We start from the raw sequence: 13,846 nt of genomic DNA on the forward strand, positions 1-13,846 counted from the left end.
CTTTTTACTCTGTTGGTGGTTTCTTTTGATGTGCAAAAACTTCTCAATAAGATGAGATCTTAGTTGTTGATTCTTTGAAGTATTTCCTGTGCTGCTTGGTTTTTGTTCATGAACTCTCTGCCTACCCCTATGTCTTCAAGATTTCTACTGACTTTCTCTTCCAGTAGATTTAGTGCTTGTGTTTTAATATTTAGATTTTTGATCCATTTTCACTTTAGTTTAGTACATGGTGATAGACATGGGTCTACTATTAGTCTTTGTCACTTGGAGAGCCAGTTTTTCCAGCACCATTTATTTTTTATTTATTTATTTATTTGTCTTTTTGAGACAGGGTCTTGCTATGTGGTTCGGGCTGGCCTTGAGCTCACTTTGTAGCCCAGGCTGGCCTTGAACTCATAATGATCCTCCTACCTCAGCCTCCTGAGCGCTGGGATTACAGGCACGTGCCACCACGCTCGGCTCTAGCACCATTTACTAAAAAACTATTTTTCTTCCAGTGAACATATTTAGCCTCTTTATTAAGGATAAGTTGGTTAGGTGTGTTTAATTTTTCTTTTTTGTCCAGTATAATTGAGATATAGCACTATAAAAAGCATCAAGAATTTATATTATTTATAGATTATGAAGTGATCATATTTCATTATGTAAATATGTTTATAGCCAATTCTAACTAATAATTAGTTCATTGTATCTTTTCTGATTAGTGATGACATAAATGTCAAATAAGTGTATGGATCTGGCTGTGGGATTTTTATTCATTTTATTCAGATGCTATCCTCATAATAATCTTTTTTTGTCTTTCTGAGACAGGGCCTCACAACGCAGTTCAGGCTGGTCTTGAGCTCATTTTGTAGACCAGGCTGATCTCAAACTTGCAACAATCCTCCTGACTCACCCTCCTGAGTGCTGAGATTACAGGCATGTGCCACCATACTTTCCTTCCCCATAATAATTTTTAAAAACTTCCATATATTTTAATAATTTATAAAGTGGAGTTACACAAGATTCTCCACATTGTTCTGAGGCTATATTTTTCAGTCTTTTTTAGGTCTTTTTAAAAATAAATGTCATTATTTGTCAAATAGTATTGATTTCTTTTGGGATTTTAATTGAAGTAACAGCCAATGTATGAATTTACTAGGAAGATCTGCTATCTTCATGGAATTGAATCTTTCACCCAGCGTTATATTGCAATGTTCTCTTTCATCATATATATCCAATTCATAAAAATTTCTTGGTCTATAATTTTTGCCTATTTATGTTATGTATATAATAAGCTTGCTAAACACTTTAGCAAATTGTCTGTAGACTCTCCTATCCTCTCTTACAGTCATATTACTCATATTTATTTCTTTTTTTTCTTTGTTATTGCATGGCTCTGACTTCCAGTATGATTCCCAATGTGTGTAGCATGGCGTGACTAGACTTCTTTGTATTCCTGCTTTAGAAGCACTGAGAAATACCTTTTTTTTTTTCAAAAAAGCATATCATATATCTAAGCTTATACTTATCTTGGTTAAGTTTTCGTAATGTCATATACTATTTTATGTTTGCTGTGTCTGATTTGTGTCCTGTTTTCCATTTATAATACACATTTTGTGTGTCATTTTTTCTTCTCCCCAACTCCATAAAATTTTGCAACATACATTAATGATACAGTGAGAGAAATTATGGAAACATATTGAATATATAAATATATGTCCTAGTATATACATATATCCATGCACATTTAATAGACTGGCTTACATAATTTTAAGGATTGGCTATCAAATCCAAATCCAAGAGAACAGGCAGTTAGGAAGCAAAGATCACAAGCTGGTTGGAGCCTTCCCAGATGTATAACAAGGCTGGTTTCTACAGGTGCAACCAGTCCTAAGCTTCTTTTCTTCTTTTAGTTAATAGCAGTGAGGTGGACTAAAGCCTTCCTGGAGCCATCCTGAACTCTAGACAGGTAAGAATTTTCACAGCAGGTTTCTGTGAAAGGAAAGTTATTGCAATTCTTTCCTGCTCTAGGATTTTAAAACAATTTGGTAAACACAATGTAGTGGTGATGTTCTCCAATAGAACTCACAAAAAAGTGAAGAGCAGATAGCAATTCTGAGAGGGAAATTTAATCCAAAAATTTTTAAGTATTTATTTTCGTACAATAGTAGTTTTTCAAGTATGATTTCCTTTTTTTTTTTTTTTTTCCGGTACTGGGAATTGAACTCACGACCTTGTGCTTGCCAGGCAGGCACTGTGATGCTGAGCTATATCCCCGGCCCCAAGTATGATTTCTTGACGAGCAGCAGCAGCAGAATTTATTGGCAACTTGTTAGAATAGGCAGTTTTGGGGTTATGCTTCTAACTTACTGAATCAGAAACTCTAGAGGTAGGTATCAATTATCAATCTATGTTTAAACAAGAGCTATAGGTAATTTTTTAGTTCAATGAATTTTCGCACATTGTTGGCTTAGAGAAACTCTCAGGATCTAAGATCAAGTATGTACAGCTGAGTAGAACTCAGATTTAGCCATGGTCCAAGAAATACACACAACAAAGATAGATATTCTTAGATATGGCGTGGCTGGAGGTAAATAAAACCATCAAGGCATTTAGACAGGTAGTGCAGAGACCAAGTGCAGACAGTTGTATTATAACTCTGGAGTGACGAGTCTTGGGAGACTCCCTGTATAATGTTGGTTCCTAGCTAACAGCATAATCTATGTTTCTGGGAATTGGAGTTTAGTACATTTAATAACCTGAGAATGGCTTAGGATTCATGGTGGAGTATGTTACATTACTGATAACTCTATACCAAATAAAAGCTTTGTATATGGATGTACTGATACCAAGAGTGAAAGAGTCTCATAGAAAACTGAGTTGTGTGTTTAATGCAAAGGGACTCTGTGATAATACAATTTATTAAGATAAGCACAATGGAGGGGTTTCCAGAAAAGGACACCAGGAGACACAGGTTTCATAATGTTTAGTGCATAAATCTAAGTTCTTACAATTATTATCCAACGTAGAAAATGCTACCTTTAACAAATCATACCACCTAGCTCTTATGTATGTGTACAGTTTCCTACTGAGTCCTGGTACCATCTTACTATATCTTGTGCAGGTGATATTAAAATAAAAACAAGGCATCTCATCTCACAAAGCCAGCCATACCGCAGCTATGTGACAATGGCCAGTCTGGGAGCACGTGCAGTGAGTTGTCTACAATGGTCAAGTCCCCCAAAAGTGAAAACATACCAGAATAGGCCAGAGTGGAAGGGAAAGCATGCCCTGGAGTCCTTGGGAGATAGAGATGCACTGAAAACAGAGAGAGGTGCAGAACACATGATCACAGCACTTCTAGCATCAATAACCCTAATATACTAGGTGCTTTTAGGTATATAGTGTCAGTGAAAAGTGAGGAATGAAGAACCAAACCTTTATCAAAATGATAAAAGGTTTCAAAGGAATAGACCATAGTTATACTTCCTTGCCTGTTTAAGAGAAACCTCTCCTCCATACATTCTGACATGGTTAACCAGAAGAAAGAAACTTGGGAGCTCCATTTCCTAGGAAACACAGATGCTCTCTAAATGGCATAGCCTTAAACCCAGTGAAACCCACACAACTCCCCAGAGGCCACGAGTTAGGTTTCATCAGTATAACAGCCTCTGCGTCTCATCTTCAGATGACTGAGGGTGGCTGGAGACTACTCATGCTCTTGCGATCTCCCAAGGTTGCTAGTGCAAAGCTGTGCTTTTTCATTTCTGCTCTCCTGGAGTCATGTGAGTTTGGGCTAGAAAAAGTTCTGAAAAAGGCATGTTGTAGTCTCCCGGAGAAGTCTTTAAGTACAGTTGTTGTGGGAAATTTGCTTCAAAGCAGGGAGAGTGAGATTTAAATATCAGGGAAAGAAGCTTTGCTGCACAATATCTCCATGTGGTTTGATTTGGAGATTTGATTTGCAAGCTTCCTAAAACAGGAGTTATGGTTTGGCACTAGGAAAGAGGAGCAAATTGAGCTGCTCCCAGTCAAGGAATAAGCAAGTGATATCTTAACTACACCAGGGAAATGGGAGGCACAGTGAAGACCAGTTAAGTATTTGCTAAGAATTCTTGAAATTACTACAGAGAAATAATTCCTCATTGTGCACGTAGGAGAAATTTGTGTGCATAGTGAGAAAGATACTGTAACTATCAACAGTGAAAAACTGAGCAGGGGGGATCAGCACAATCTTACTGATGACCTTGAGCTCCTCCATCAGTAGTCTCAAGGTGTACAGGAAGGAGTCCCAGTTTAGCTGTGCTCTTGTGGAGGCAGGCAGACAGCTTTTGGATTCTGTAGTTTCAAGGCATGGAAAGTCCTGTCCTTTCCCAGTTGCTCCAGTTGTGATAACTTTTACTGAAGTTATTGGCTTTAACGTCACAATAAGAGTTGATTAGTGACTGGGTCAGAGGTATAGATTCAAACTAAAGTGTAAGTGAGAATAGTGACAAAAGTTTAAATATTTTGTACAAGGAATACCTGAGACCAGAGACCTGGAGTTGGGTGGAATAAGAAGTGCACAAGAGAACAGCAGAATAAGAGCTCATGGCCCTTCGAGGACTGGTCTATGCAAAGGCCGAGGTTCTTTAGAAAGAAAAGACTACAGGACCTGTACAAAATGCTCAGTTACGTCAGTCAAATCAGCTACCGATCTGGTCAAGTAATATATGGTAATCTATGCTCAGTCCAGCTTCTATGGCCAAAATAAAAGTTATAAAAGCACACAGTTAAGAGACCTAAAGAGCAGGATGGAACCTCGAAGAACTGTCAGGTTAAGGGTCCTAGCTGTGGGTGACTTTGTGAGCAGTTCTACTTTCTGAACACCAGAGAAATGTACATAGACCAAGTGGTGGGAAAAAACGCAGTGAGTGCGGGTCTCTCTGCTGGTGCATTCTAACCCCAGATCGTTCATCTGTGTTGAAGAGAGACCCACATCAACCCAGGTAACAAAGCCTCATCATGAGAAGCACAATTGAGTGCATCTAGTTTGACTGCAAGCAGCCAGGGCAGGGCCTTTCCAATCTCTAATGATTGTCAAATGATTCTAAGGGACCTACAGGAGAAAAATTAAAGAAGTTTGCCCTACAGTGGAACAAAGTACACTCAATATAAACTACTCATTATGTGTATTAAAAAGCTAAGACTAGATTCTAGTTGGTTAAGAAACTACAAGTAGGATTTTTTTATTTTAAAGATTTAAAAAACTAACAAAACAACAATGAAGACAAAATCAAAATAGCACAAAAACCATACATGACTTCAAAACAAAATGACAGGAATTTAGAACCATTGCTACATTACATGCTGGCATCTTCAATGAAGTTGCTCAGTCCACCAGACTTAAGAATGTAAGATTGATGAAACAATCAAGGACAGTAATAGATATTTAAAAAAATTGGAAATGATACAGAGCTTCACCTTACAAGATGGTAGGAGTTCAGCAATGGTTCTTATACTGCATATTGTTGTTTTCAGATCAGTCATTCTGATTACCAGATTCAAGCATGCAAAATTGCTCAAGAAAAAAGAAAAAAAAAATTTTTTTTTTTTTGTTTTTTGGTTTTTCTCCAGCACCAGGAATCGAACTCATGACTTTGCACTTGCCAGGCAGGCGCTCTGTCACTGAGCTAAATCCCCAGCCTGGAAAAAAGAAAATTTTAAGCATTGACTGCTCCTTTCAATAAAGCATAGACATCAGCAATACACCTATCCCAGCTATCCTTGTATATACATATAAATTTTGTTTTTCATTTTAAAGAGAAAAGAAAAAAAGATTTTGTATTGAATAAGAGATTATTTTCTCATTAAAATGAAGATGAGAGTAATAGGACATGAAATGTATTGATCACCTTCTGTGTTCTCAGAGATTCTATGCCTCTGAAATGTCATGTCTCCTCAAAGAATATGGGAAGGCAAGTGTGAGGTGTGGTACACTCTTGCCTCAATGCAATCAGAGGTCCAAAAAGTGCAAGTCACATCAGTAGAAGTACAGTCAAAACTTATATCTTACCTTGTTTCTTCTTAAGAAAAATAAATCCCCAACTCAGATGAACTGAAAATTTAAATGTATACCACTCTGCACTCCCAGGTACAAGCTCACAGAACAGAGTCTTCGAGATCCTCCATGTGCAAGTTCTTTAAGAATTACACAGATCCCTCTCTTCTCTGAAGGTTGTATGGTTTCCTGACTCTGAGCTATGACTGCCACCAAGCTCCATTTCTTTTGTTAGTTCCTACGTCTGTGGAAATAACAACAGTAATGATGAATAGCTCATCTTACTTACCGACATATATGGGCTTTCTGGTATCGTTTAGCCTCTTAAAGCCTCTTACATGGCAATGAAAGAACGTTTTTGTGCCCAATAAGCAAGCCTGTTCTCTGGATTTATTCTTCTAGTAGCTACAGACATCAAGTAGCCAGTCCATTAAGGGACAGGAGAGTTTATCCCTTCTTCCTTTTCCCATGTACACATTAAAAATAAGGAAGAGTTGTGGCAAAGTCAGAGCTCTGTACATTCCCAAGTCCTTTTATACTGACCTTTACATTATCTTTGCATTATGATTCATGAATAGCTTCTATAATAGGGCTGGCTATGTACGTGGTAAATATTCCTGTTTAAATAAATGAATACAAACTTCCAAGCAGGGATGCTCTCATTCGTATTTTGAAGACTCCCAGCTGAAATGATTTTAAGCTTACATCCTAATGATGACTCTTCTGGGTCTTCCCCTAACCATTGCACCCCATGTTCTGTGTAACTCCTTTTAGTTTAAGCATACCCTTACTGTGGATTTTGTCCCCTCAGAAGATAACAGTCTGACAAACATAAAATAAATAAGAGTACGAGATTTTTCCATGAAGAGAGATTCGGCATTACTGTGTAGGTGCAAGTGGATGTAATCTCATAAAATCACTTCTTGCCTTTATGGAGGGATGAGGGGAAGCATTTGATTATATGTACTCTTTAAAACCACCAAGCACTGTAGATATAATATGCATAAAGGATTGGCAGAGGAGTGGAGAGGAAAAGATTGAAATTTTCTGTTTCAGAAATAGAATGAAGTCTAAAAAGGTTTAACTTCAATATATTGGGGGAAGGAAATGGGGTAGTTGTGTAAGGTCAGGTGCAACATCTTATGAAGTTTTTAGATGAAAGTGACCAGGTATATGTGAAAATATCTGTTGACTAATGAAAAGAGTATAAGCTAGGTGGGTGACATTACAATAAAAATAATAAAATTGAAATAAAAAATAATAAAGTAAAAATAAAAAACAGTCACTAAGTTCTTTAGTCAGAACCTATTCTAAATTATAGGACATGAAAAATGATGTCCAGCTTTATCCGGTGAACCATGTTTGTAATTTATGCTCTACACTAATGGTTCCACCTAATCTCTTCCATATTTCGTAAAAATGTGTGAATATTCCAGTGTGTTCCTGAGGAGAAAAATAGAGTGTATCTCTTTTTTTCCAGAGAGCCCTTAGCTAGGAGATAATCCTAGTTCATTTCAATGCGTATTTGAGCTTTTCCTCATAGTTATTTACTGAACAAGTGTTACATCAGGCACAATGCAAAGCTTTTTACAAGTATTAACCCACCTCATTCCCTTAACTCTGGGTATTCATATTATAATGAATGCTGTTATAATGATGAAGCTTGCCAAGCATTCCGTAGTTACTGTGGTCTCCTTCACACTCCTCAGGCAAGGTGATTTTGTGCAGGGGTTTCTAACGAGAGACGTCCAGCACTCTCAGCAAGACCATGGAGTCTCCTAATCACACCAACATGAGTCCGTCTGTCTTCTTTCTTCTGGGCATTCCGGGTCCGGGACAATTCCACCCATGGCTCTCCCTCCCTGTGTGCTGCCTGGGTACAGCCACAGTTGTGGGCAACCTAACCATCGTGGTTGTTGTTGCTACTGAACCTGCCCTGCACAAGCCTGTGTACCTTTTCCTATGCATGCTCTCGACCATCGATTTGGCTGCGTCCGTATCGACAGTGCCCAAGCTACTGGCCATCCGCTGGTGTGGAGCTGGACATATCTCTGCTTCCACGTGCCTGGCACAGATGTTCTTCATTCACGCCTTCTGCATGATGGAGTCCACCGTGCTGTTAGCCATGGCCTTTGATCGCTACGTGGCCGTTTGCCACCCACTGCGATACGCCACTGTCCTCTCTGACGCCATCATTGCCCGCATCGGGGTGGTAGCGATGGAGCGAGGCTCCCTGCTGATGCTCCCGTGTCCATTCCTCATTGGGCGTTTGAGCGTCTGTCAAAGCCATGGGATCCCACACACGTACTGTGAGCACGTGGCAGTGGTGAAACTGGCCGGTGGGGACACTAGGCCTAACCGCGTGTGTGGGCCGAGGGCGGCACTGCTGGTCATTGGGGTCGACTTGTTCTGCATTCGTCTGTCCTACGCCCTCATTGCTCAAGCTGTCCTTCGTCTCTCATCCCGTGAAGCTCTGTCCAAGGCTTTAGGGACGTGTGGCTCCCATGTCTGTGTCATCCTCATCCCTTACACACCAGCTCTCTTCTCTTTTTTCACAGGCTGCTTTGGCCACCATGTTCCACTCCATATTCATATTCTTTTGGCCAATGTGTATCTTCTCTTCCCACCTGCTCTGAATCCTGTGGTTTACGGAGTTAAGACCAAGGAGACTCGAGAAAGGGTTGTGAGGGTGTTCCAGAGGAAACAAGGATCCGGGCCAAAGGCATTTGAGTGATTCTGGAGTATACAACAGCACATCATCAAAAACAGCTGGAGACCTTTAAAGGTAAATGGACGCTGCTCGAGACCATACTCACATATGAAATAAATCTGACCTGCACGTGTAAACACCATGTTGTCTCCCTAGTGTGAGAAATTGAACAAGAAAATAGAACCTGAAATGTACAATAGATATTGTGAACTGAGAAAAAGCTACAAAAGAAAAGACAAGCTGCAATGTGTGAAAGGGAAAAGGAAGAAAGGAGAAAAGAAAAAAATATACATAAGATAGTTATATAGCTAGCTCCTCTTAGTTCCTTGAAAAGAATGCTTTGTGCTAATATTGTTTAGACATGATATCATGCCATTAGCTTGTACTCTGATTAACTAATATGCAGACAATAATATGCAAAGTATCAACAATTGCAACTGTCTTACTAACCTGTATCAAAACTCAATTTCATTGTTTATTACTTTCCTCTTTAAAAAAAAAAAAAAGAAATCCTCAGTATTTGAGACTGGAAAGAGATTTTAATAAGGGAATAATGTCCTCTGAAGAATCTTCTAGATTATTTCCAAGAATAATAAGAAGAACAAGGAGGTTTAGCATTCTTCTTTTCCACCCAAAAAAGGATAAACACAGGAAGACCTTGAAAACAGACTCTGCCTTGCTCCAGTTTAATGGATGCTCTGCAGAACCATGGGATCCCTCCCTCCCTGGCCCCTTCTACCACCACCAGCATGAATTTCTAATTTTATCCTTTTCTTTGTTGCTATCTTACCATATGCAAGCATTAGAAGATAGGACAATAAAGCTAGAGTTAATTTATAACCACAAGGAGTTTATTTATGCTTTTGTATAAGTCCTTTATGTCTCTATCAATACTTCAAGACAAGAGTGAAGAAATTCAGCAGTACTCACAATATTACTTAGCAGCAAAACAAGAGCTTGAAGACTAGAATACTTTAGTATAAAGGGACAGGACTCCTGTGGATGGAAGTATGAAAGAGATCAGGAATAGCTCTTCATTTGCAAACATGGGATCTGAACCTCATACATGTTCCTATGATCGGCCTCTAAAAAACTGATCTAAGTCTAAATGACTTGAAAATCACTCCCTGGAAAGCAGTTTTCAAGCATGTTTGCCCATTCATATCAGTGGGAGGTAGCTCCATAAATAAATGGTTTACATATATTATAATTTAATAAAATATGCTGGCCGCCCTCTATTTCTCAAAGAAAGGATAACCATTCTACTGTTCCACAGAAAGATCTTCAATATATGGACTGATGCTGGTTTTAATTTTTCTTCTTAATCTTCTAATTTGACATATTCTTAATAACTTTGAAAGAATTATATATAAGTCTAAGTACTACAGTTCTGCAACTGAATTAGTTTTCTTTTCTTTTTCTTTTTCTTTTTTTTTTTTGTCTTTTTGAGACAGAATCTTGCTATGCAGTTCAGGCTGGTCTTGAACTCGAAATGATCCTCCTGCCTCAGCCTCCCAAGTGCTGGCATTACAGGCATATGCCACCATGCCCAACACTGACTTAGTTTTCTATTTTCCAAATTGACCATCTTGCAAGATCAACAGCCTACAACCCCAACCCTGGAACAATCCTGTCTTCTGTGTCATGGTTTACTGTACTCCAGAGCGCAGAGCAGCTCTGAAACAAAAGCCTACACACATGAGCTAAGAAGCAGTACTTGTCTATGCTTCCTCACTTTAACTGGGATCTCAGTGTTAGATGTCTGTGCTTTCACCTGTTTCATGGCTATAATAATAAGCTTTTACCATACTTGGTTTCCTTCTATAAGTTTTTATCACATTTACACTTCCTTATACTACAAATGTTACATCAATTTCTCTTCCATAGGGATAAAAGAAATGACTAGAAGTAAAGTATCATATACCCAAGTCTTCACACAAAATTTTGACATCAAGCTACATTGATGTATTACTAATTTCTTTCTTTTTTCTCAAGAAAGTTTCTAAAAATGTGCTTTTGCTGAAGGCACTTCTCTCTCTTGTCTTCACAACCTGTCTGGCACTGGCACTTTTACCTCCTAATAAAAAATTTCCCTTGACCTCAGTCATCTTTCTTTTTGATGTGAAGTTATGGAAAATGCTTTTGGCACTAATTCTTTTTGCTTTATTGACTCCTATTTGTTCTCTATGCTATACTTTCTACATTCTGGCTTCAACCAGAAGCTGAAGGTTCTGGTGAAACTTTTGTCATTCGTCACTAGTAACCATTTCTCACCACCTTACACCATGCTGTATTACTTGCTACGGCCTGCTTCTCCAAAGTCTTTCCACTGTGGTTTCTGGGATTGCACAAAAACCTCGCAATTCTTGTATGTCTGAAATGGTTTCATTCTTTTTTTTTTGGCCTTTTTGAGACAGGATCTCACTATGCAGTTCAATCTGGCCTTGAGCTCACTTTGTAGCCCAGGCCGGTCTCAAACTTGCAACGATCCTCCTGCCTCAGTCTCCCAAGTGCTGTGATTACAGGCATGTGCCACTATGCCCGGCTCCTCTATTGACTTTTGAAATTGGAACAGGGAGGAATCCATGATTTAAGTGGTGGCCTGCATGTTTGTTCTTATCATGCAAATATTGACGGTCAAGGATCTTTGTAACTGGTGCTGCTTGGCTGACAGTATATAAATCTAGAGATGTGTTGTATATTTTGTTGTTAATTAGAAAGACCCTATCTGTAACTGACATCAATACAGAAACAAAAGGAAAAAATAGATATAAAGATATAGATTGCTGCTATTATCTGTACACCTGGATCCATTATTTTTAAAAGATATTTCTATTCCTTTATGTACTTTATTTAATAAAACATGTGCTTTCATTTTGTGCTTAAGATTTTTTGAGTGAAATCTTTGTTTTTGAGATTTCAGTGAATGTTGAATACCACATTTTTGGACTATTCAAACTCTTGTGACCATCACTTAATAAAGATCCTGGCCCAAAGGGCAGAAACAGACCTGGATCTTCCCTTTCTCACTCTTACTGCCTTTTGCTTTCCTTGCTCCCTGTGGGATAGCAGATGAGAAGGTTTTTAGTGCTTTGATCTGAGTCTGTTGATGTCTGAATATCCTTCATGCATCTCACAACTCCCTTCAGGTTCCATTTAATAGATTCCAACAGCGGAGCTGAAATGAGATGATTAATGAACAAAGACCTAGCACAGATAGTCTCCCAGTTGACACACAGAGAAAAAAAAATGCAGAAAGAACAAAAGCAGGAGGCATAAATGATATATTGGACACATATGTGGACAAAGACAAAATTAAGCAAAATAAATATTTTAATATACGATAAAGAAAATTCTGAAACCAACGAAATACATTAATTCATGGATGGAAGATGCTCAGCAAACTGTAATAAACTAAAGACAAATGAGATCCATGTAAGGTGAGTTATAGTTGACGAGGAACATGGCAGCTGGACTGGTGAAAGTCACAGGCTAATGAAAAAAGTGTTTAAAGCAACCAGAACATGTGCAGAGGAATTTCTCAAAGAGCTAAATTGAAGACCAGCAACTGATTTATCATCCAAATGATGGAAGACATTTTTCTCATTGTCTTGTCTTTTGTTTGTTTGTGGTAGTGCAGGTGAGTCTAGAGCCTGGTACGTGCTAGGCAAGCACTGGAGTGGGAAGTATATGCCCAGGTTTTGAAAATACTTATCTTAAGATAAGGACTCACTAAATTGCCCAAGATGGGCTTCAACTTGTGATCCTCCTATCTGAGCCTCCACAGTAGCTGGGATTACAGATATGTGCCACAAGGCCCAGCTTTTCTCATTGAAAATAACTAGTGTACCTGAAATATATACTTTAAGGTGATATAAAAACAAGCGAGAACCTAGAGATCACAAGCTAAAAGTACTCTTCTTACAAAAACACAAAGTGATTGATGAAGAGAAAGGAAGATACCACCTCCTCTTTAAACAATATGCATTAGGGAATTTAAACATGAATGTACTTCTCAGCAATTCAATGATCAAAGAAGAATCAAGAATAGAAATTATGAAAAAAGTTGAGCTTAACAATTTTGGGTACTCCCACCTATCAAAGCATATGGAAGGCTGATTCAGAATGTAGCAGTCACAGTGCACACTGTGGAGAAAGATGAAAAGGATGAAAGTAGGGAAGAAAAGTTACAAAAGTGAGCATGTGCCCAGTGAATATTTTCTTGGTGGTGGGGTTGATCCCAGGGGCTTCCTCCTTCTAGGCAAGCACTCTACCCACTGAGCAACATCCCCAGCCCATAAATTTAAAAATGGCAAATTTATATAAAAGTTTTTGCATCCTGACATTTTTTTTTTTTTTTGTCCTCTGGTCTCTAATTTCTCTCCTTTTCTTCTCTCTTGAATCCTGCTTAAACAGGATTTCACTCTGATGCTCTACCAACACCACTCTAAGGCTACAGTGAGCTTAATCTAAAGTTCAAGTTTCAATCTTAGTTGAAATTTACCCATCAGCTGTCTTGATACAGATGATTATTTAAGTTCTTAGACTAAACACTTTCAAAACAAATCAACTTTCCTCTACTATGCTTGAGTTAAAAACATGGAGTGTAACCATAAAGTATAAAGAAATAAATTGAGGCTCCCGGAGAGAGGGCCCCCGGCGCATGGGGAGCCTCGGGTGGGGAGCGCCCATCTTCCAGCTGGCTAGCTTCCTGCCTAGTAGGCCCCCAGAGGGAGGGCCCCCCGCACATGGGGAGCCATGCGGCGGCGAGCGCTGTTGCGCGCCGGTCCTTAGGCTGGCTGCCGCGGCTCAATTGAGATCTATCATGACACAGAGAAACAGTGACACAATTGGCCCACCATGCACCAACTGCAGTTGGCCACGCACGGATGTGTGTGAATCATTCAAACTTTGAACAACCCCTGGGAATACATGCTATACAACGGGCCACTCTTGCTCTTGCCATTGAGAACCAGAAAGGTCCAGAGCCAGCGGAGGAGCAGCTGCTGAACAAGGACTCAGAGAACATGAGAATGTAGACTAAGCCCACCCACGGAGTCAGAGGTCCAGTGGACTGGGGTCATGAGAGACGCTCGGAAGCTGTAAACCAGGAGGAC

The 13,846-nt window shown here is 39.2% G+C and overlaps 1 protein-coding gene across 1 annotated transcript; it reads left to right on the forward strand.

Annotated features, from left to right (window-relative positions):
- Nucleotides 1-7,772: 7,772 nt before the first annotated feature.
- LOC102008214 (putative olfactory receptor 52P1) lies at nt 7,773-8,753 on the forward strand. Its single transcript, XM_005380500.1, has one exon. It carries the CDS (start codon nt 7,788-7,790, stop codon nt 8,751-8,753), a length of 966 nt encoding a protein of 321 aa, XP_005380557.1. The 5' UTR covers nt 7,773-7,787.
- The last annotated feature ends 5,093 nt before the right edge of the window (nt 8,754-13,846 follow it).

The sequence above is a fragment of the Chinchilla lanigera genome, unplaced genomic scaffold, assembly GCF_000276665.1.
Source record: "Chinchilla lanigera isolate Chin_1 unplaced genomic scaffold, ChiLan1.0 scaffold00013, whole genome shotgun sequence".
Taxonomy (NCBI): Eukaryota; Metazoa; Chordata; class Mammalia; order Rodentia; family Chinchillidae; genus Chinchilla; species Chinchilla lanigera.

Bases quoted from the DNA above. Each gene is read 5' to 3' on its own strand.
- LOC102008214 (XM_005380500.1), top strand. From the start codon at position 7,788: ATGGAGTCTCCTAATCACACCAACATGAGTCCGTCTGTCTTCTTTCTT.